The 20,571-nt window shown below is 37.1% G+C and overlaps 1 protein-coding gene across 16 annotated transcripts in view; it reads right to left on the bottom strand.

The window, feature by feature from the left end:
* LOC140052593 (uncharacterized) overlaps positions 1 to 20,571 on the bottom strand; it is a 115,962-nt gene that overhangs the window by 54,755 nt on the left and 40,636 nt on the right. For 15 of the 16 annotated variants that reach the window (XM_072098213.1, XM_072098216.1, XM_072098215.1 and 12 more), the window contains 3 exons: positions 7,504 to 7,770; positions 5,623 to 5,771; positions 4,718 to 5,129 (listed from right to left, as the gene is read on the bottom strand). The exons of the other annotated variant lie outside the window; for it this stretch is intronic. In XM_072098213.1, coding sequence (XP_071954314.1) covers positions 4,718 to 5,129; positions 5,623 to 5,771; positions 7,504 to 7,770 — 828 coding nt within the window. The remainder of the gene's footprint in view (positions 1 to 4,717; positions 5,130 to 5,622; positions 5,772 to 7,503; positions 7,771 to 20,571) is intronic. 16 annotated transcript variants of the gene reach the window in all.

Genomic DNA, 20,571 nt, shown 5'->3' with positions numbered 1-20,571 from the left:
TCTCTATACGGACGTCCGGCAGAGATTTTTGAATTGGCATTCCCACAGTCAACCTGCCTTCCACCAGCCACCATTCGAGATGCGTCTGAATGAATGTATTCGACAGGACCACTTTGTGTAGGGAGTCTAAGTGCGGTCGGAAATGAGCCAGCAGATGCAGCTGTAAAGGTCTCATACGCAGCCGGCAATACGGAACTAAGGCAACGAAACTGGCCAGACAACCCAGTGCTCTGAGCCATTCGTAAGCCGTCGGAGCATGAGCAGATATTAGATTGCGTACTGCACTCATTGCAGACGCGATGCGTTGTTGGGATGGAGATGCCAAGCCCGTAACGAGATTTATCTGTGCTCCGAGGTATAACGGAGATTGTGTCGGCACCAGGCACGACTTCTCCCGATTGACAATGAAACCTGCCTGTTCCGTCACGAGAAGGACATATTGTAGACTGCTCATCAGTCTGTCCTTGGACTGGGCCACGACCAACCAATCGTCGAGGTACATGAACACTCTTATGCCATGTTTGTGGAAGAACGACGCCAGCGTTCTGACTATGCGTGTAAACACGCGCGGAGCCGTCGATAGGCCGAACGGCAGGGCGACGAATTGGTACAGACGGTCGAGGATTCTGAAACGTAGCCAACGTTGATCTGCCTCTGCGATAGGAACGTGAAAGTAAGCATCTTTCAGGTCTATCGAGGCTGCCCAGTCTCCATGTTTTAAACCCAGTAGGATGGATGAGATTGTCTCCATCCGAAACCTCTGGGGGTGAATGAACCGCTAGTTTAGACTCCTTAAATTTAGGATGGGTCGCCAGTCGCCTGTCTTTTTTTCTGTCAAGAAGACGGTGGACTCGTGCCCGGAGACGGTACATCGAGCGTCGATTTCCTCCACTGCTCCTTTTTGGAGCAGGGTGGAGAGGCCGTCCAGGAGCGCACGTCTCATGTGTGGCTCTGGAGGAATCCTCGTCGACCGAGCGCCCCCGCTCACCGGGGGGCTCGTGAATTCGATGGAATAGCCGTTTTTGATTGTGGAGAGAACCCACCTGTCCTCCGACAGGGTCTCCCACACTCGGGCGAACCGTCTTAGGCGACCCCCCACCTGCCCGTCGCTCGGGGGGACGGGCGCATCGAACGCGTCACCGGCGGCGCGCAAACGCACCCGGACGCCTACCACTTTTTTGGGTAGCGTCAGACCGTCCGGCCCTGCCTCGTGCAGTCCGGCCATATCGGTAGCTGTTGTTGCCGTATGGGGTGCGCGCGCGAGATGTAGAAGCCTGCGTATCAGGCCGCGCCGGTGGGACATTCGACGGCTGCGGTCGCGACTGCGGCGGTACCGGAGCTGGGAGAGGGGGAGGTGGCCTGGACGGACCCGAGCGGCCGCGGCTAGCCCGACGCTTCTGTGGGAAACGAGCGCGCGTTTCCCGACGGGCCTCCCTCTCGCGCGCCCATTTGTCCTCTTTTTGGGCGAAACTACCAAAAAACAAGTCCTTAGCCCCGAGGGACTCAGAAGCCGTGAACCTGCGATAATGCGCTGGCGCGATATCAGTACTTTGTAGTACGTTGACACGACGCGCGGCGGCAGAAGTTAAAGATACAAACGCCTGCTGGTCGGCAATTAGCCCCGTGATCTGTTGCAGCAGCGCAATGACCTCTGTATCGAACTCCCGCGGGTGGTCCGGATCGGCCAAAAACGACAGCAAGTAGCCGGAGACGGATGTTACTCGAAGTGTCTCGCGGGCCGCTCTATCGATCGTGAGGAGCGTATCTTCTGTCTTCGCGGCCGTCGGAGCAAGGTAAGTAGTCTTTCCCGCTTCTAATCCTTGGTCCTCCCGAACCCGGTCCTTGGCGGCATCAGGCACGCCTGGCGCAACAATGTACCTATCGAATTGAGCTCTAGGTACCGGAAAAGCGCATGAAAGAATGTTCGGCGCCGGTCTACGCGTACTGGTCTCGCGCGCGATAGCGTCCACGCGGTCGACCAGCTCCGGGTCGAGAGGAACGACTGGGCACGTTGTAACCTTACAGAGAGGCGTACGTACCCCAAACGTCGAGAAACGCTTTGTAGATGGGGTTGGCTTCGGTTCGCGAAAAGCGTATTCGATGCCTAGATATTCCAATACCGCCGGAAGAATCTTATTAACCAGCGCCTGTAGCCCCTCCTCGCCGGGCCTCCGCAACTGCGCGGCTCTCTCCTCATCGGAGATCGTGAGCATAGTACGGTCGCTCGTGTATCCCTCCTCCATTGAGGGTCCCTCAGAATACGACAGTGGCGTCTGAGGTGGAGGCACCGGAATATATGGAATATATGGAGGGCGTGGTTGAGGGAACACCGCGGGCTCGTCCCGTGGAGCAGCCCTCACCGCTGCCGCGATGGCTTGAATAACCGCTGGAGATAGCTCAGTATCCGCAGCGGGAACAGGCGCGGAACCCGCCTCTGGCTCATGCGCGGGAGCTGCGAGTACAACAGGCACCTCCTCGCGTGGTACGTTCTCAGCCGGAACGTCCATTGCAGTTGCGCCTTCCTCCTGAGGTGCGATAGCAACTGCTTTCTGTTCAATAACACGTCCCGCGGGACGTGGAAGCGATGCGAATTTAGCAGGCGTCCAGCGTACGCAAACTTCGCACGGATCTGACTGGCTGCACGTGCGGCAGCTAACGCACCGCATGTGGCGGTCCCACTTAAGTGTTGCTCGTGGGCCCCTGCACTGGATGCATTCTTGTTTTGGCATGATGACGAAGAAGGCCTAAACAAAGCACACAAACACACCCTAACAGAGTATCTAACGTACTATGTAACAGTGGATACGCCTGACTGATTCTAATAAATGCTACACAAAGCCGGTGAACAGTCCCGGTATGTGAAAAAATTTTTGCCTCGTGCGTAGACGAGGCAACGATTTGCAACGTATCCAACAACTAGTTCTCTAGTCTAACGGTATTTTTGCCCTGTTAGATTAACCAAACAGGGCAACGGTTTCCAACGTATCAATAATCAATGTATACTAATAGATATAAATAGTATATCAATAGGTCAACTTAGCCTCGGCTAGCTTCAGATAAGGTTGTATTTCTCCCTCGTTTGTGACGTATTGCAACGCTCAAACTTCGTCTTGTCTTCGTGACAGTACGAAAAGAAATGATGACGGTAACACGTGGGAGTGGTCCCACGAGAGGGCGCTAGAGCGGAATGTACCATTCTTTATGAGGTGAATTCGGGTAGAATTCTTCTTTTCGTATTTGTTTCGCACTTCGTGGAAAAGGGCTATTGTCGGGTTTATCCAGGTAAGCAGGCACGTAATAGACTTAAGATTTCCAATTTAGTGTTGAATTATCCTTACATTTGAAGACTTTATTACTTACAATTCAGATCTTACCAAGGCCAAAAAACAGAACGCAACTACATCCATTTCAGTCAAAAATATATTCTGATCTTTAAGGTAAAAAAACCAAACCCAACTTCATCCATTTCAGTCAAAAGGTAACAAAACAGAACCCAACAACATCCATTTCAGTCAAAAATATATTCTGATCTTACCAAGGTAACAAAACAGAACTCAACTACATCCATTTCAGTCAAAAATATATTCTGATCTTACCAAGGTAACAAAACAGAACTCAACTACATCCATTTCAGTCAAAAATATATTCTGATCTTACCAAGGTAACAAAACAGAACTCAACTACATCCATTTCAGTCAAAAATATATTCTGATCTTACCAAGGTAACAAAACAGAACTCAACTACATCCATTTCAGTCAAAAATATATTCTGATCTTACCAAGGTAAAAAAATGGAACCCAACTATCTCCAAACTTAGTTGGTTTCATCACATCTTCCTTTCTCATAGTTACTCAATTTTCTACGCGTTATTCAATGTTCGTCCATATCAATGACAATAATCCATAAATATTATTCAGGACAGGTAAAAACATTGCAGTGTACGACACAACATGTACAAACGGCTAAATGATGATGACTGTATACGGGTTTGATAAACAAACCAATGCCAATTTGTAGTAATCTACAAAAGCTTACAGCTGTGATGTTTAACAGTAAACATCCTGTATGCAAAGTTAAGAAAACAATTTGAAGATTTGTGCCAAAAAATGCACCACCTGAATAAGTTATATATTTGCTACATACAAGCATTGATTTTATGTCCACCGAACATGTAAACATGTTGCAATCAAAGACTGTAAAGGAATGCGTGTCACTAATTATATTATGTGTAATATCTTCCGCATAGAATATATGTCAGAAATAGTATGGCACGGAAATGAAATTAAAAACATTAATGTTACTATTAATGACACCTTAAATCACCACTCCCACGAGTTCATGTTGTTAGAACATTCGCGATATTGAATGAAAAAAAAAGCACTTATTTAATTGGCTGTCACTAGTACATATTGCATGTTCATTGGTCAATAAAATTCCACTGAACGTGTAATCGGTCCATTTTGGATATGCATGACTGAGTCGAATTAATACCTAGTATGAATCCTTTTAGTGTGCATTATCAGTTTATAGCTGTCAAATCATAATACTTATAACACTCGTTATACTGATGACCTCATCATGTTAATAGATATTAAAAAATAAATAAATAATGACTAGAATGCTATTTTACATTAATTATCAATGTTACTAAAATATTCTGTAAAAAAATTGGAAAACATGAAATAATTATCAAACTATAAACAGTTGAATTTTTACCTGGGCTAGCAAATTGTTGTGTTATCTGCTGTTTTGGACTAGTGGGCTCCTGTACTGTTTCATTCGTTGGGCTATGCACAATTCCATTCTGTAAAGGTACTGGTGTTGTAGTCGGAGGTGTAGGCATCTTGGGAAATATGACTGGTGTCGGACTAGGAACAGTTGGTGTTGGAGTGAAAGATATAGGCTTCGGACTAAACGTCACTGGTGTCGGGCTGAATACAACAGGCGTCGGGCTAAATACAACAGGCGTCTGGCTAAATACAACGGGTGTCGGTGTGGTTATGGAAGGGGGAGAGCTGCTGACACTGGAAGCCGGTTTGAATGGTGGTGGGCTAGTGAATGTGTTTGGAGCCTTCTCGACTGGTACAGATTCCTCAGGCGATATGAGTGGAGGCTCAGGAGATTTTACCTACAGAATGACATTAATTGTAAAAAACTTTATGAAATTAAAATGTTTAGTTTGGATTATTGGTTGCTCCACAAGAATTTATAAAAGTGTTTGATATTAATTGAGAACATTATTGAAATTCAAATTGATAGTTCTCAATAACTATATAATACATCAGAAAATTAAATTTTGGAATGAAATGATAACACAAATATTAGCATGAAGAAACAGAATGAGTTAGAAAGATTACAGCAAGATGGAAGGTATCTAAAACAATCAGGAGAAAACAATAACAGAATTAAGGAATAGCACAAAAAGCAGGAAAGAGCACGACTGATAAAGAAGAGGAAAATGAATGAATGCAGTACATAAAAAGGAAAGATAGAAAATGAAAGAACAAGCAGAGGAAAAAAGCATAATGGAAATAAATGCACAAAAGAGTAGAGCAGAATGACAAGAGAGAATGAAGAAGAACATCTAGTGTTTAAATATAGCAGCAGGTAAGTCCACTTGCCTTCTTGGGCTGGGTGAGTTCTACCTTCACAGGCTTGAACTGTTTTGTTACATCTCCTTGAGGACTCCAAACTGCTGGCACTACTTTTAAAGTCCTTTCTTCATTGCCTTCATTTGTTGAGCCATTCGTTTTCACTGGTGACCAAAGAGCTATATATCCAAACAACAATTTAAAAAGTGGAGTAGTTTCAAGTAGTAGAAGTAGTAATGTCACACTTCTTTACGATATGATAAACTTGTCAATAATGAATACTAAGAGGATTCATAAAGGCTAAATGGTTATTTTTCCAGATTAAGGAACCATTTATTAATATTTTGATAAACCAAGAAAGAATGTTGTGAATGCTACCCTAGAGAGTAAGGTTGGTATATCGTAATTGGAATGCACTAGCATGCTTTAGAAGAGAAATGTCTACATAATAACAACTTTAACTATGTAATTTATCAATTGATATAATACCAAATGTATTTCAATTTTTCCTGTCAACCTAAAAAAAATGATTGCACTATTTTAAAAATATATTTCATAAGGCCTTTTCACACAGAACTTTGGCAATATTGCGGTAAGCAAGCCGGCGTTATTGCCGGTCTAAACCCATTCACACAGAAGGTAATATTACGGTAATTTTACCGTTTTCTGTGTGAAAGGCCACAGTGAAAAGGCGCAATTTAAACATTACTGTCTTCATAAAATAGAAGTCGCACTTTTTGAGAAAAAAAAATGGCGGGCACCTCGTCCGCCGCCGGCGACAAAACATGCCATGCGCGCACATGTTTGCTGATGTTGTTTTGTGTGTCCGTCGTTTAGTTTTATTGGTTTTATTGGTTACGATGCATAAAACCTATATTTTTGCCCAACACCACTCCGTGCTAATAACTGCCCGATCGTGATTGCCATTTTACAGAAACAAAATCTATTAGGCCTACAAATAGACGCGAATTTAATTATCAGAAGCTGTTATGAGCTAGCACCGGGAGCGCGCACCGGAGGATGTTCCTGCTAGAACTATGCTAACTAGGGCCTAGGCTTACGTACATTACAGCAAGTTAAATAATCTTTGGACCAACATCTGTTATATTGTTATTATTATGGCCGTATTCTTCCATTGTATTATTTATAAACTAACCTAAAAATATATATATATGGATATAATCTAATAATTTGGCCTAAAGTAATTGCCACAGTCTTTCTCAATCAAGGAAAATGTCCCGAATTTATCCTTGCTTCACTGCGTAAGCAGGCGTTATATCGTGGACTCTTTCACACAGATCAGGCTTACGACCGTGACGGTAATATTACCGCAATTTTACTAGGTCCAGAGGCGGTCTAACGGAAGCCGGCATTAAGGGGTTTTTACCCTTTCACACATAAGCCGGCGTTCGCGAATTACCGCAATATTACCGTCTTACAGCTCTGTGTGAAAGGGGCTTTATATTTGTATTATTGTGTGTCATTTATTGTCTACTCACAATTTACTATATTGTATACCTTGTCACTGTATGATCTAGGCCAAATTATTGTAGAATATCATGACCTACTTTTAAATGTTAAAGCTAAATATTACAGTTGCGCATTGGGTGTCCAGTTGTGTATAGGTGTTAATTGGAACGGTGCTTTAAAGGCTTAATTTACACAGACATGCAAGATATGAGAGGTTAATTCCGTCTCCCTGTAGTCAAAATATTCACACTATACAAAAGATCTAGGCTGGCAGGTAAATTTCCATAAAACATCCTAAATGGAATACAGTAGTCAATTTTACGAAAGGTATCTAATATTATTTGTAAAATTGCTTTTTAAAATATTTTTTTAAGCTCTGCATTTCATAAATAAACAGTTATATAGTATAATACCAAAACAGCAAATTTGCATAGTTTTTACCTGGCTTAAGACTAGTACTAAATTTACGTGGTGTTGGTATTTGTATGCTAGGCGATTTTGGTGACGACATTAATGGTGATTTTGGGTCGTCAAATTGTAGATGCAATTCTGGTGGCGGAGGTGGCCATTCATCTGATGGATGTGTACCGTTCATTCTTGCGTGAACCGTTTCTGGTGAAGTCTTCTCAGGCTCTTGCGATGTGATTGGTTGGTTATTATTTATTAACATTTTAGATGATGGTGGATTTTCATTAGTTTGGGACGACTCTGATTTTAAAGAAGAGAGAAAAAATAAAACTGTAAAAATAATTTTGAAATGTAAATAACAGAGACTGATCTATTAAAGTACCGATTAACATTCCTTGATTCCTTCAAAAAATTTAACTTAAAACATGGTTCCTGTCACTGTTATTTATCACTGATAAATCATCACATTATCATGATATTGCTCCATGGTTTAGAATATAAGCTTGAAATTGAACAAACAAGAATCTGTAAGCAATTAGTAATTATTCAAACTAAGAAATAATGTATTAGTTGTATGTAAATAGCAGGTGACAAGCTTGAGGCTCTTCATCAACAATGATCATCTTTAATCCAAATGATTGATTATATTGATTAGAAAATCAATCAAAATTGTTATTTTGTATAATAATTTGAAAGAATTGTAGAAATAATGTGTATGACCAATACATAAGGTAGTTTAGATCATATCTTGAAATATCTCAAATTTTAACAAAATACAAAAAAAATAGTTTATTAGATTCAATTTAATTTTAAACTGTTGTCTAGATTGTTGAGTATTGTTTTTTATATTATTTACTGTTTATGCTACGGATGAAGTCCGAAATCAAGAGAAATGGATGATGTAAGCATACAATAGTTCACCTGTATGCACAATTTAGGCTACTGATCTAGCTACATACACAATAAAATATAGTATTTAACTGAGTATTCAATAATTAGCATGTACATGATATACCAGCTATACACTCATGCAAGTATGCATATATGTAGCATAACAACAACAAAACTATTATAGTGCTTTGAGCATTGACAGTGCTTAATACTAAAACTGTTTCGTGCACTGAACATTGAAAGATCATAGGTTTTCTTTGGTCCATGGTTCAAATCCCATCGGCACTCTCTGTGTGTTTCAACTTGTAGGTATATATAGTGCAACCCGTTGGTCTTATGTGCAACATGGCTCATGTGCACATTAGAAAATGCAGTACACTCTTTTATCAAGAGTATGGGATCGTCTCCCGGTGTACTGCCCTATTCACCACCAGGAGGACCCCATCTGAAAACAAGTCTACAGACTTAGTTATTAGTTTCATGGAATAAAATTCCTGCAAAAACTATGTGTACTGCAATTCTGCTAAATACTTTTGGTTGCCTAAATGAGTAACTGAATTGTGACATATGGGAATAGTCTTTGATTTGCGAAAAAGTATATATATTCAGTAGTTAGTATTAGAATTGGATTTAGCTAATAGTTAAGTTTTTAAAAGGAATTGTTATAGCATTAAATTATAGGATGGAAAAAAATAAGTGAATGCTTTACCTGTATATATTAATATTCCTTAATACAACTATTTAAAGTCTAAAGAATGAAACAATTGATGAAGTCTTTTAAATAGTTTTGAGCAGCAGGAAGCTGTGTATTTTAACAGTCATCAATAACAACTTCCCATTAGAAGCTGCAGACTTTCGTTGTTTTTATTGTCATTTAAAACTTAATTATTCATCATCAACATTTGTACTAGAATTCACTAAACAAATATTAAATTATGATTTTTGAAAATAATCTAATTAAAAACAATACGTTATAGAAGGCCAACTTTAATCACATTTTATTATTAATATGTTAATGATGTTATCCAAAGTCAAAACAGAATGTGTTTATATTATAAGAATATGTCCTTGATTGTATTTAGATTGCAAAAAATTAGTTACTGTATAAGAATGCACAATGTTAATATAACTAGACATGTAACTCGTCACTTTGACGAGTTTGGTTATCCGCCGCGCAAGTGGTGCAACATTAACATTAAGGAGATAGGTTGAGGACAAAAGGAAGTGTTCACGTTGGCATTATGACCTGAACTGAAGAATATGATATGTTGTTATTGCTGAATTTTATTATTTAAATTCATATATAGTATACACAGTATAATCTGTATCCATATCACATACAGCTCAGTGACATACAGTGTAGAATAGGTGAAATTACGGGACCCGCTTTTTATTGCAATTTTTAACATGTTGACGGTTTTAAAATGAAACGCGAAGGTAGCAATTCCGAAAGGAAATTATCTCAGCAACAACGTATTAGCGTGTAGAAGAAATTTGAATACGTGAAATATTGATGCGCGCTTTTTTAAATGTAATGAATTATGACGCAAAAGATGAAAATACGACCTTTTTTATTTAACTGGCCATATGATGACGTCACAACATCCGATGGGCAACATTTTTACATAATTTCGTATCTACAATCCAATAGCTTCCAGAAAAAGTTTTAATCGTGATTATCACATTTTATTCTTACGAGCTATAACAGATTAAAATTTACTGTAAAGATGAAATTGATGCCACACGTGATTTAAATATTTAGGCATGATGACGTCAAAAAAATTAAAATATTTTTAACTCATGCGAAAGATAGTTGATTGACCTAGACAATATCAAAATCGGGGTGAAAATGGAAAACGAATAAGTGGAGATGCGCTCTATTCAATGTGATGAGCTATGACGAAAGATACAAAAATCCTAAATTTTATATTCGCGTGGCCATACGATGACGTCACAATGTCCGGTTAGCCATATTAATACCTGATCCGATACCTACAACTCATCTACTTCCAGAATATGTCATCCACAAAAAGTTGACCGTCTAGTTTAGAAATTACAACTGTTTAAAAAAAGGCATATTTTAAACGAATTTTTTAACCTTTTCATAAAAAACGCGCGCAAATTGTCCAATTCGACGTGCTCGTATGACGTATCTTTAAGTCGAAATTGTTTAAAATTTGGTAAAATTACTAGAAAAGGCTGGAAAAACATAAATCACGCGAAAAAAATACGTTTTCAATGCTACGTGCGCACCGCACACGTAAAAATGTGCGCACACGTGGGAATTTTTGACATGCTTAAAACGACATGAAACGCGTAGAAAGTTGATTATAAATTAATTTTGCGCATTTTGAAATTTTAAATGCGCGTGCGCGCGTAACTTTGTGTAAAACACGCAATTTTTTTTCAACAGAAAGTTAGCGCATGATATAAATTAAACTTTTGCAAAGTTTCACTTTAAAATGTTATTTGGTTTTCGACATATGTTAAATACGAGAAAATCGTTAAATCGCGCGTACGTCACGTTGCGCAATTGTAAACATCATGAAAAGCTTCGCTTGACGACGTTACATAAATGTCAAAATGTTAACATAGTTAACAAAATGTTATGTTTGCAAGTTTTAGAGAAAAGCGTTACACAAAAATCATACAGAAAGAAAGAAGATTAAGACTAGACATGTAACTCGTCACTTTGACGAGTTTGGTTATCCGCCGCGCAAGTGGTGCAACATTAACATTAAGGAGATAGGTTGAGGACAAAAGGAAGTGTTCACGTTGGCATTATGACCTGAACTGAAGAATATGATATGTTGTTATTGCTGAATTTTATTATTTAAATTCATATATAGTATACACAGTATAATCTGTATCCATATCACATACAGTGACATACAGTGTAGAATAGGTGAAATTACGGGACCCGCTATTTATTGCAATTTTTAACATGTTGACGGTTTTAAAATGAAACGCGAAGGTAGAAATTCCGAAAGGAAAATATCTCAACAACAACGTATTAGCGTGTAGAAGAAATTTGAATACGTGAAATATTGATGCGCGCTCTTTTAAATGTAATGAATTATGACGCAAAAGATGAAAATACGACCTTTTTTATTTAACTGGCCATATGATGACGTCACAACATCCGATGGGCAACATTTTTACATAATTTCGTATCTACAATCCAATAGCTTCCAGAAAAAGTTTTAATCGTGATTATCACATTTTATTCTTACGAGCTATAACAGATTAAAATTTACTGTAAAGATGAAATTGATGCCACACGTGATTTAAATTTTTAGGCATGATGACGTCAAAAAAATTAAAATATTTTTAACTCATGCGAAAGATAATTGATTGACCTAGACAATATCAAAATGGGGGTGAAAATGGAAAACGAATAAGTGAAGATGCGCTCTATTCAATGTGATGAGCTATGACGAAAGATACAAAAATCCTAAATTTTATATTCGCGTGGCCATACGATGACGTCACAATGTCCGGTTAGCCATATTAATACCTGATCCGATACCTACAACTCATCTACTTCCAGAATATGTCATCCACAAAAAGTTGACCGTCTAGTTTAGAAATTACGACTGTTTAAAAAAAGGCATATTTTAAACAAATTTTTTAACCTTTTCGTAAAAAACGCGCGCAAATTGTCCAATTCGACGTGCTCGTATGACGTATCTTTTAGTCGAAATTGTTTAAAATTTGGTAAAATTACTAGAAAAGGCTGGAAAAACATAAATCACGTGAAAAAAATACGTTTTCAATGCTACGTGCGCACCGCACACGTAAAAATGTGCGCACGCGTGGGAATTTTTGACATGCTTAAAACGACATGAAACGCGTAGAAAGTTGATTAGAAATTAATTTTGCGCATTTTGAAATTTTAAATGCGCATGCGCGCGTAACTTTGTGTAAAACACGCAATTTTTTTTCAACAGAAAGTTAGCGCATGATATAGATTAAACTTTTGCAAAGTTTCACTTTAAAATGTTATTTGGTTTTCGACATATGTTAAATATGAGAAAATCGTTAAATCACGCGTACGTCACGTTGCGCAATTGTAAACATCATGAAAAGCTTCGCTTGACGACGTTACATAAATGTCAAAATGTTAACATAGTTAACAAAATGTTATGTTTGCAAGTTTTAGAGAAAAGCGTTACACAAAAATCATACAGAAAGAAAGAAGATTAAGAAAAAGATGATGATGATTTCGTACAATCACAAGAGGTTATCCTGCAACTTCGTTGCGGATAACCAACTAGACATGTAACTCGTCACTTTGACGAGTTTGGTTATCCGCCGCGCAAGTGGTGCAACATTAACATTAAGGGGATAGGTTGAGGACAAAAGGAAGTGTTCACGTTGGCATTATGACCTGAACTGAAGAATATGATATGTTGTTATTGCTGAATTTTATCTAAATATAAATTCATATATAGTATACACAGTATAATCTGTATCCATATCACATACAGTGTAGAATATGTGAACTTACGGGACCCGCTATTTATTGCAATTTTTAACATGTTGACGGTTTTAAAATGAAACGGGAAGGTAGCAATTCCGGAAGGAAATTATCTCAGCAACAACGTATTAGCGTGTAGAAGAAATTTGAATACGTGAAATATTGATGCGCGCTCTTTTAAATGTAATGAATTATGACGCAAAAGATGAAAATATGACCTTTTTTATTTAACTGGCCATATGATGACGTCACAACATCCGATTGGCAACATTTTTACATAATTTCGTATCTACAATCCAATAGCTTCCAGAAAAAGTTTTAATCGTGATTATCAAATTTTATTCTTACGAGCTATAACAGATTAAAATTTACTGTAAAGATGAAAGTGATGCCACACGTGATTTAAATTTTTAGGCATGATGACGTCAACAAAATTAAAATATTTTTAACTCATGCGAAAGATAGTTGATTGACCTACATAATATCAAAATCGGGGTGAAAATGGAAAACGGATAAGTGGAGATGCGCTCTATTCAATGTGATGAGCTATGACAAAAGATACAAAAATCATAAATTTTATATTCGCGTGGCCATACGATGACGTCACAATGTCCGGTTAGCCATATTAATACCTGATCCGATATCTACAACTCATCTACTTCTAGAAAATGTCATCCACAAAAATTTGACCGTCTAGTTTAAAAATTACGACTGTTTAAAAAAAGTCATATTTTAAACGAATTTTTTAACCTTTTCATAAAAAACGCGCGCAAATTGGCCAATTCGATGTGCTCGTATGACGTATCTTTAAGTCAAAATTGTTTAAAATTTGGTAAAATTACTAGAAAAGGCTGGAAAAACATAAATCACGCGAAAAAAATACGTTTTCAATTCTACGTGCGCACCGCACACGTAAAAATGTGCGCACGCGTGGGAATTTTTGACATGCTTAAAACGACATGAAACGCGTAGAAAGTTGATTATAAATTAATTTTGCGCATTTTGAAATTTTAAATGCGCGTGCGCGCGTAACTTTGTGTATAACACGCAATTTTTTTTCAACAGAAAGTTAGCGCATGATATAAATTAAACTTTTGCAAAGTTTCAAGTTGAAATGTTATTTGGTTGTTGAGCTATGTTAAATACGACAAAATCGTTAAATCGCGCGTAAGTCACGTTGCGCAATTGTAAACGTCATGAAAAGCTTCGCTTGACGACGTTACGTAAATGTCAATATGGTAAGATAGTTACCAAAATGTTATGTTTGCGAGTTTTGGAGAAAAGCGTTACACAAAAATCATACAGAAAGAAAGAAGAACTAGACATGTAACTCGTCACTTTGACGAGTTTGGTTATCCGCCGCGCAAGTGGTGCAACATTAACATTAAGGGGATAGGTTGAGGACAAAAGGAAGTGTTCACGTTGGCATTATGACCTGAACTGAAGAATATGATATGTTGTTATTGCTGAAATTTATTGTTTAAATTCATATATACTGTAGTATACACAGTATAATCTGTATCCATATCACATACAGTGACATACAGTGTAGAATAGGTGAAATTACGGGACCCGCTATTTATTGCAATTTTTAACATATTGACGGTTTTAAAATGAAACGCGAAGGTAGCAATTCCGAAAGGAAATTATCTCAGCAACAACGTATTAGTGTGTAGAAGAAATTTGAATGCGGGAAATATTGATGCGCGCTCTTTTAAACGTAATGAATTATGACGCAAAAGATGAAAATACGACCTTTTTTATTTAACTGACCATATGATGACGTCACAACATCCGATTGGCAAAATTTTTACATAATTTCGTATCTACAATCCAATACCTTCCAGAAAAAGTTTTAATCGTGATTATCACATTTTATTCTTACGAGCTATAACAGATTAAAATTTACTGTAAAGATGAAATTGATGCCACACGTGATTTAAATTTTTAGGCATGATGACGTAAAAAAAATTAAAATATTTTTAACTCATGCGAAAGATAGTTGATTGACCTAGACAATATCAAAATCGGGGTGAAAATGGAAAACGAATAAGTGGAGATGCGCTCTATTCAATGTGATGAGCTATGACGAAAGATACAAAAATCCTAAATTTTATATTCGCGTGGCCATACGATGACGTCACAATGTCCGGTTAGCCATATTAATACCTGATCCGATATCTACAACTCATCTACTTCCAGAATATGTCATCCACAAAAAGTTGACCGTCTAGTTTAGAAATTACGACTGTTTAAAAAAAGGCATATTTTAAACGAATTTTTTAACCTTTTCATAAAAAACGCGCGCAAATTGTCCAATTCGACGTTCTCGTATGACGTATCTTTAAGTCGAAATTGTTCAAAATTTGGTAAAATTACTAGAAAATGCTGGAAAAACATAAATCACGCGATAAAAATACGTTTTCAATGCTACGTGCGCACCGCACACGTAAAAATGTGCGCACGCGTGGGAATTTTTGACATGCTTAAAACGACATGAAACGCGTAGAAAGTTGATTATAAATTAATTTTGCGCATTTTGAAATTTTAAATGCGCGTGCGCGCGTAACTTTGTGTAAAACACGCAATTTTTTTTCAACAGAAAGTTAGCGCATGATATAAATTAAACTTTTGCAAAGTTTCACTTTAAAATGTTATTTGGTTTTCGACATATGTTAAATACGAGGAAATCGTTAAATTGCGCGTACGTCACGTTGCGCAATTGTAAACATCATGAAAAGCTTCGCTTGACGACGTTACATAAATGTCAAAATGTTAACATAGTTAACAAAATGTTATGTTTGCAAGTTTTAGAGAAAAGCGTTACACAAAAATCATACAGAAAGAAAGAAGATTAAGAAAAAGACTAGACATGTAACTCGTCACTTTGACGAGTTTGGTTATCCGCCGCGCAAGTGGTGCAACATTAACATTAAGGGGATAGGTTGAGGACAAAAGGAAGTGTTCACGTTGGCATTATGACCTGAACTGAAGAATATGATATGTTGTTATTGCTGAATTTTATTATTTAAATTCATATATAGTATACACAGTATAATCTGTATCCATATCACATACAGTGTAGAATAGGTGAAATTACGGGACCCGCTATTTATTGCAATTTTTTAACATGTTGACGGTTTTAAAATGAAACGCGAAGGTACCAATTCCGAAAGGAAATTATCTCAGCAACAACGTATTAGCGTGTAGAAGAAATTTGAATACGTGAAATATTGATGCGCGCTCTTTTAAATGTAATGAATTATGACGCAAAAGATGAAAATACGACCTTTTTTATTTAACTGGCCATATGATGACGTCACAACATCCGATTGGCAACATTTTTACATAATTTCGTATCTACAGTCCAATAGCTTCCAGAAAAAGTTTTAATCGTGATTATCACATTTTATTCTTACGAGCTATAACAGATTAAAATTTACTGTAAAGATGAAATTAATGCCACACGTGATTTAAATTTTTAAGCACGATGACGTAAAAAAAATTAGAATATTTTTAACTCATGTGAAAGATAGTTGATTGACCTAGACAATATCAAAATCGGGGTGAAAATGGAAAACGGATAAGTGGAGATGCGCTCTATTCAATGTGATGAGCTATGACGAAAGATACAAAATCCTAAATTTTATATTTGCGTGGCCATACGATGACATCACAATGTCCGGTTAGCCATATTAATACCTGATCCAATATCTACAACTCATCTACTTCCAGAAAATGCCATCCACAAAAAGTTGACCGTTTAGTTTAGAAATTACGACTGTTTTAAAAAAGGCATATTTTAAACGAATTTTTTAACGTTTTCATAAAAAACGCGCGCAAATTGTCCAATTCGACGTGCTCGTATGACGTATCTTTAAGTCAAAATTGTTTAAAATTTGGTAAAATTACTAGAAAAGGCTGGAAAATCATAAATCACGCGAAAAAAATACGTTTTCAATGCTACGTGCGCTCCGCACACGTAAAATTGTGCGCATGCGTGGGAATTTTTGACATGCTTAAACCGACATGAAACGCGTAGAAAGTTGATTAGAAATTAATTTTGCGCATTTTGAAATTTTAAATGCGCGTGCGCGCGTAACTTTGTGTAAAACACGCAATTTTTTTTCAACAGAAGGTTAGCGCATGATATAAATTAAACTTTTGCAAAGTTTCACTTTTAAATGTTATTTGGTTTTCGACATATGTTAAATACGAGAAAATCGTTAAATCGCGCGTACGTCACGTTGCGCGATTGTAAACATCATGAAAAGCTTCGCTTGACGACGTTACATAAATGTCAAAATGTTAACATAGTTAACAAAATGTTATGTTTGCAAGTTTTAGAGAAAAGCGTTACACAAAAATCATACAGAAAGAAAGAAGATTAAGAAAAAGACTAGACATGTAACTCGTCACTTTGACGAGTTTGGTTATCCGCCGCGCAAGTGGTGCAACATTAACATTAAGGGGATAGGTTGAGGACAAAAGGAAGTGTTCACGTTGGCATTATGACCTGAACTGAAGAATATGATATGTTGTTATTGCTGAAATTTATTGTTTAAATTCATATATACTGTAGTATACACAGTATAATCTGTATCCATATCACATACAGTGTAGAATAGGTGAAATTACGGGACCCGCTATTTATTGCAATTTTTAACATGTTGACGGTTTTAAAATGAAACGCGAAGGTAGCAATTCCGAAAGGAAATTATCTCAGCAACAACGTATTAGCATGTAGAAGAAATTTGAATACGTGAAATATTGATGCGCGCTCGTTTAAATGTAATGAATTATGACGCAAAAGATGAAAATACGACCTTTTTTATTTAACTGGCCATATGATGACGTCACAACATCCGATTGGCAACATTTTTACATAATTTCGTATCTACAGTCCAATAGCTTCCAGAAAAAGTTTTAATCGTGATTATCACATTTTATTCTTACGAGCTATAACAGATTAAAATTTACTGTAAAGATGAAATTAATGCCACACGTGATTTAAATTTTTAAGCACGATGACGTAAAAAAAATTAAAATATTTTTAACTCATGCGAAAGATAGTTGATTGACCTAGAAAATATCAAAATCGGGGTGAAAATGGAAAACGGATAAGTGGAGATGCGCTCTATTTAATGTGATGAGCTATGACGAAAGATACAAAATCCTAAATTTTATATTTGCGTGGCCATACGATGACATCACAATGTCCGGTTAGCCATATTAATACCTGATCCAATATCTACAACTCATCTACTTCCAGAAAATGCCATCCACAAAAAGTTGACCGTTTAGTTTAGAAATTACGACTGTTTTAAAAAAGGCATATTTTAAACGAATTTTTTAACGTTTTCATAAAAAACGCGCGCAAATTGTCCAATTCGACGTGCTCGTATGACGTATCTTTAAGTCAAAATTGTTTAAAATTTGGTAAAATTACTAGAAAAGGCTGGAAAAACATAAATCACGCGAAAAAAATACGTTTTCAATGCTACGTGCGCACCGCACACGTAAAAATGTGCGCACGCGTGGGAATTTTTGACATGCTTAAAACGACATGAAACGCGTAGAAAGTTGATTAGAAATTAATGTTGCGCATTTTGAAATTTTAAATGCGCGTGCGCGCCTAACTTTGTGTAAAACACGGAATTTTTTTTCAACAGAAAGTTAGCGCATGATATAAATTAAACTTTTGCAAAGTTTCAAGTTGAAATGTTATTTGGTTGTCGAGCTATGTTAAATACGACAAAATCGTTAAATCGCGCGTAAGTCACGTTGCGCAATTGTAAACGTCATGAAAAGCTTCGCTTGACGACGTTACGTAAATGTCAATATGTTAAGATAGTTACCGAAATGTTATGTTTGCGAGTTTTAGAGAAAAGCGTTACACAAAAATCATACAGAATGATTTCGTACAATCACAAGAGGTTATCCTGCAACTTCGTTGCGGATAACCAACTAGACATGTAACTCGTCACTTTGACGAGTTTGGTTATCCGCCGCGCAAGTGGTGCAACATTAACATTAAGGGGATAGGTTGAGGACAAAAGGAAGTGTTCACGTTGGCATTATGACCTGAACTGAAGAATATGATATGTTGTTATTGCTGAATTTTATCTATATATAAATTCATATATAGTATACACAGTATAATCTGTATCCATATCACATACAGTGTAGAATAGGTGAAATTACGGGACCCGCTATTTATTGCAATTTTTAACATGTTGACGGTTTTAAAATGAAACGGGAAGGTAGCAATTCCGAAAGGAAATTATCTCAGCAACAACGTATTAGCGTGTAGAAGAAATTTGAATACGTGAAATATTGATGCGCGCTCTTTTAAATGTAATGAATTATGACGCAAAAGATGAAAATACGACCTTTTTTATTTAACTGGCCATATGATGACGTCACAACATCCGATTGGCAACATTTTTACATAATTTCGTATCTACAATCCAATAGCTTCCAGAAAAAGTTTTAATCGTGATTATCAAGTTTTATTCTTACGAGCTATAACAGATTAAAATTTACTGTAAAGATGAAATTGATGCCACACGTGATTAAAATTTTTAGGCATGATGACGTCAAAAAAATTAAAATATTTTTAACTCATGCGAAAGATACTTGATTGACCTAGACAAAATCAAAATCGGGGTGAAAATGGAAAACGGATAAGTGGAGATGCGCTCTATTCAATGTGATGAGCTATGACGAAAGATACAAAAATCCTAAATTTTATATTCGCGTGGCCATACGATGACGTCACAATGTCCGGTTAGCCATATTAATACCTGATCCGATATCTACAACTCATCTACTTCCAGAATATGCCATCCACAAAAAGTTGACCGTCTAGTTTAGAAATTACGACTGTTTAAAAAAAGGCATATTTTAAACGAATTTTTTAACCTTTTCATAAAAAACGCGCGCAAATTGTCCAATTCGACGTGCTCGTATGACGTATCTTTAAGTCGAAATTGTTTAAAATTTGGTAAAATTACTAGAAAAGGCTGGAAAAATATAAATCACGTGAAAAAAGTACGTTTTCAATACTAGGTGCGCACCGCACACGTAAAAATGTGCGCACGCGTGGGAATTTTTGACATGCTTAAAACGAAATGAAACGCGTAGAAAGTTGATTATAAATTAATTTTGCGCATTTTGAAATTTTAAATGCGCGTGCGCGCGTAACTTTGTGTAAAACACGCAATTTTTTTTCAACAGAAAGTTAGCGCATGATATAAATTAAACTTTTGCAAAGTTTCAAGTTGAAATGTTATTTGGTTGTCGAGCTATGTTAAATACGACAAAATCGTTAAATCGCGCGTAAGTCACGTTGCGCAATTGTAAAAGTCATGAAAAGCTTCGCTTGACGACGTTACGTAAATGTCAATATGTTAAGATAGTTACCGAAATGTTATGTTTGCGAGTTTTAGAGAAAAGCGTTACACAAAAATCATACAGGTTGATTTCGTACAATCACAAGAGGTTATCCTGCAACTTCGTTGCGGATAACCAATGATGATGATTTCGTACAATCACAAGAGGTTATCCTGCAACTTCGTTGCGGATAACCAAAAAAGATGTTGATGATTTCGTACAATCACAAGAGGTTATCCTGCAACTTCGTTGCGGATAACCAATACAACTCTCCTGGGGTAAAACTTATTGTAGCCCAGTTGATATACTCTAATCAATTAAAACAGCAACTAATC

The sequence above is a fragment of the Antedon mediterranea genome, chromosome 6 (genome assembly GCF_964355755.1).
Source record: "Antedon mediterranea chromosome 6, ecAntMedi1.1, whole genome shotgun sequence".
NCBI lineage: Eukaryota > Metazoa > Echinodermata > Crinoidea > Comatulida > Antedonidae > Antedon > Antedon mediterranea.
Note: the sequence above shows the minus strand (reverse complement) of the source record. Positions and strands in the feature narration are given on the sequence as shown.